We start from the raw sequence: 3,823 nt of genomic DNA, 5'->3' as shown, positions 1-3,823 counted from the left end.
AAAAAAAAAAAAAAAAAAAAAAAAGAATAGTTTAGTTGGTGGAGTACTTGCCTACCAAGCACAAAGTTCTGAGTCCAATCCCTATCATCACGTAAAACCAGACACAGTGGCACACACCTGTAATCTCAGCACTAAAAAGGTCAGAAGTTCAGGGTTTTTTATGGTGGCTGTTCTTAGTTTTCTGGGCAATGTCAAACTAGCAACATTCTTCTAATGGTCACTTGTCCCTTGTCAAGGAGACTACATCCTTAGATTTGATCACAGTGGATCTATATAGACTGAGCTGGCAGACTTTGCTGCACACGTAGGCCAGTAGAGTTTCTCCTAGGCTACTCTATTCACTATAGTAAGTACTGTGTTTCAGCAACCCAAACTCTTTTTTTTGGACAGGGTTTCACTAGCTAATTCTGGCTAGTCTCCAACTGGCAGCCCCCCGTTTTAGTGCTAGGATTACAAGCATACTAGACTATGCTCCTCTTCCATTATATCTAATAGGACTACAGTAAAATCTGTGTCCATCACTAGGGACACATGCAATGCATAGATACACACCTGAAAGCTGCCATGGTCTGATTGCATTTGGAACTATATGCTGTTTCAGTAACAATCCGCTAATACTTCCAAAGCTAGGGCTGAGTATTCGAAATAGCAAGTTCTGTAAAAAGAAAAAAAAAAAAGACTGAGGTAATACTAAGACCACATACCAAAACAACATAGGGTTGGGGATATGGACCAGTTGGTAGTCCCCACAAACCATGCAGAAAGCTATGAGTTTGATCCCCAGTCTCCCATAAAAGTATATATAGTGGTAGATGCCTATAACCCCAGCACTGTGACAGAGTCTGGCCTAAAACTCAGTGATCCTCCTGCACCAGTCTCCCAAGTGCTGGGATTACAAACATGCGCCATCAACCCAGAGAGCCTGTTTTGTTTTTGGTTTTGTTGTTTTTAACTGCCTCGTATAGTTCAGGCTGGCCCCAAATAACTCTGTAGCTGAGGATGGCTTTAAAATCCTGACCTTCCGGGGCTGGAGAGGTAGCTCAGTGGTTAAGAATACTGCCTGCTCTTCCAAAGGTCCTGAGTTCAATTCCCATCAACCACATCGTGGCTCACAGCCATCTGTAATGAGATCTGGTGCCCTCTTCTGGCCTGCAGGCATGCATACAGGCAGAACACTGTATACTTAATAAATCTTTAAAAAAAAAAATCCTGACCTTCCATATCTGCCTCCCAAACATAGCATTATAGGTATGCTCCAGATTGACTTAGCCTTTCATGCTCTTTTCCTCTACAAGACGGGGTCTTACATGTAGCCCTGGCTGGTCTAGCACGGAACACGACACATAAATCAAGCTGGCCTTGAATTCATAGATGTCTACCTGCTTCTGTTCCTGAGCACTGTAAGTAAAGGCGTGCACCACCATGACCCACCAACCTTTAAATGCTAAGATCAACAATCCAATTTAACATTTTTTTTGATTCACCGTACAGTAAAGGCTAAGAATTGGAGTCCTGTTATCAATGGGAAGGCTATCTCCATCTTCCAGTAGCCATACTCCCACCAACACCAAATGGGTCAGACTGGTGAGTATACTGTGAAGTCTACCGTTTCTTCACTGCCATGGAGAAGGCTAGGCCCACTTGACAGGGGAAGCCAAAAGGTCAACATCCTTGCCCCTGGGCTGAAGTTACCCTACCATCTTTGTGATGGCTATGAACTACAACTCAGTCGAGAGCATCAACAAGCTGGGTAGCAATGGCACACGTTTTCAATCCCAGCACTTGGGAGGCAAAGCCAAGTGGATCTCTGAATTCGAGGCCAGCCTGGACTAAATGAGTTCCAAGGGGGCTGGGGAGATGGCTCAGCAGTAAGAGCACTGCCTACTCTTCCAAAAGTCCCAGTTCAATTCCCAACAACCACATGGTGACTCACAACCATCTGTAATGAGATCTGGTGCCCTCTTCTTCCAGAACACTGTATACATAGCAAATAAATAAATCTTATTAGAAAACAAACAAAAAAAACAAAACAAAACAAAGAGCTCCAGGACAGTCAAGACTACACAGAGAAACCTGTCTCAAAAAAAAAAAGCATCAACAACACCTCCTGCACCACTGCTTAGCCCTGATAGCCAGGGCCATCTATGTCAACTTTGATGTCCTGAACGACTCATAATCAGAATCCATGCCATCACTACCACTACATGGCCTCTCTGGGAAGTCAGCATGATGGCAGTGGAGGTGCCCAGAACATCGTCTTTGCATCCACTGGCACTGTCAAGATGTGGGTGGGGTCATCCCAGAGATGAGCAGGAAGAAGGCTCACTGGCATGACCTCCTGAATCTATCCATTCCCAACGTCTGCTCTGGATCTGACCTACCACCTGGAGAGGGCTGCCAAACATACCGGCATCAAGAAGGTGGTGAAGCAGGTATCAGAGGGACTCCCTCCAGGGCACCCTGGGCTACACTGAGGATTGAGATGTCTTCTGGGATCTCAACAGTGACACCCATTCTTCCATCTTTAATGCTGAGGCTCTCATTCCACTCAACTACCATTGGGTCGAACTCATTTACTGGCACAGTGAATTTGGCTAAGGCAACAGGTGGTGTTCGACATGGTCTTCAGGGTGTAAAAACCCTGGACCACTCATCCCAGGAAAAACATAAAAGGAAAGGGGAGGCCATCCAGTGCTGAGGACTCTTCCCCTCCTCAGAGTTCCCATCCCAGACCTGCCTCACAAGAAGAGGGGCCTAGGGTGCTCGCCTGTCAGTTCCATCAATAAATGTCACTCGCGGGGCTGGAGAGATGGCTCAGTGGTTAAGAGCATTGCCTGCTCTTCCAAAGGTCCTGAGTTCAATTCCCAGCAACCGCATGGTGGCTCACAACCATCTGTAATAAGGTCTGGTGCCCTCTTCTGGCCTGCAGGCATATACACAGACTATTGTATACATAACAAATCAATAAATAAATATTTAAAAATAAATGTCACCCGCATTCGGTCAAAAAACATAAAGGAAATAACAACAAAAGCCAATAATTTTCAACCATAGGCTGAGGATCACTAGACTAGCGTCAGTCTCCAACACACAATCTTCCTGTCTTCCTGGCCTCCGTCTCCCAATAAATGCTGACATTGCAGGTGTGTAACACTTGGCTCTGCTTTAAAAAGTTCAAGGTAAGCCGGGCGGTGGTGGCGCACGCCTGTAATCCCAGCACTTGGGAGGCAGAGACAGGCGGATCTCTGTGAGTTCGAAGCCAACCTGGTCTACCAAGGGAGTTCCAGGACAGGCTCCAAAGCTACAGAGAAACCCTGTCTCGAAAAACCAAAAAAAAAAAAAGTTCAAGTTAATATTTATCTGTAATATTGACATTGCCCTTAAATGTGACCATTTGAAAGTTTTAAAATATCAAAACCTTATCAGGTTGAGATGGGGCCTTCCCATTCGAAACTCAAGGAGTGCCTATCAACGACAAACTACACTCCTTCTGTAGTTAGCTGGATTTCATTCATGCAAAAAGCTTTCTACTGCTCTAAGCAACAATCACTTTTCCGAAAGCGCTGCAATTCATCCTAATGGAACTGGTTCAGTTGAGCCAACTCTAATCACTAACGTCGGACACTGGTGAAACATCCACACCTATAACCCCAGCGCTCCCGAAGGTGCGGGCAAAAGGATCACACACACACACACACACACACGGGGCAGAACACACACACACACACACACACACACACACACACACACACACACACACACACACACACACACACGGCCAAACCACCAGAGGTTGTGCCTCACGCCGGGGAAGCCCACATCA

General features: G+C 45.8%; 1 protein-coding gene across 2 annotated transcripts in view; it reads right to left on the bottom strand.

The window, feature by feature from the left end:
- Spg7 (SPG7, paraplegin matrix AAA peptidase subunit) overlaps positions 1–3,823 on the bottom strand; it is a 40,137-nt gene that overhangs the window by 35,768 nt on the left and 546 nt on the right. Inside the window, exon 2 of one of the 2 annotated variants that reach the window (XM_005345814.3) lies at positions 553–655. The exons of the other annotated variant lie outside the window; for it this stretch is intronic. Within the exon in view, the coding sequence (XP_005345871.1) occupies positions 553–655 (103 nt within the window). The remainder of the gene's footprint in view (positions 1–552; positions 656–3,823) is intronic. 2 annotated transcript variants of the gene reach the window in all.

This window comes from Microtus ochrogaster, chromosome 4 (genome assembly GCF_000317375.1).
Source record: "Microtus ochrogaster isolate Prairie Vole_2 chromosome 4, MicOch1.0, whole genome shotgun sequence".
Lineage (NCBI taxonomy): Eukaryota > Metazoa > Chordata > Mammalia > Rodentia > Cricetidae > Microtus > Microtus ochrogaster.
Note: the sequence above shows the minus strand (reverse complement) of the source record. Positions and strands in the feature narration are given on the sequence as shown.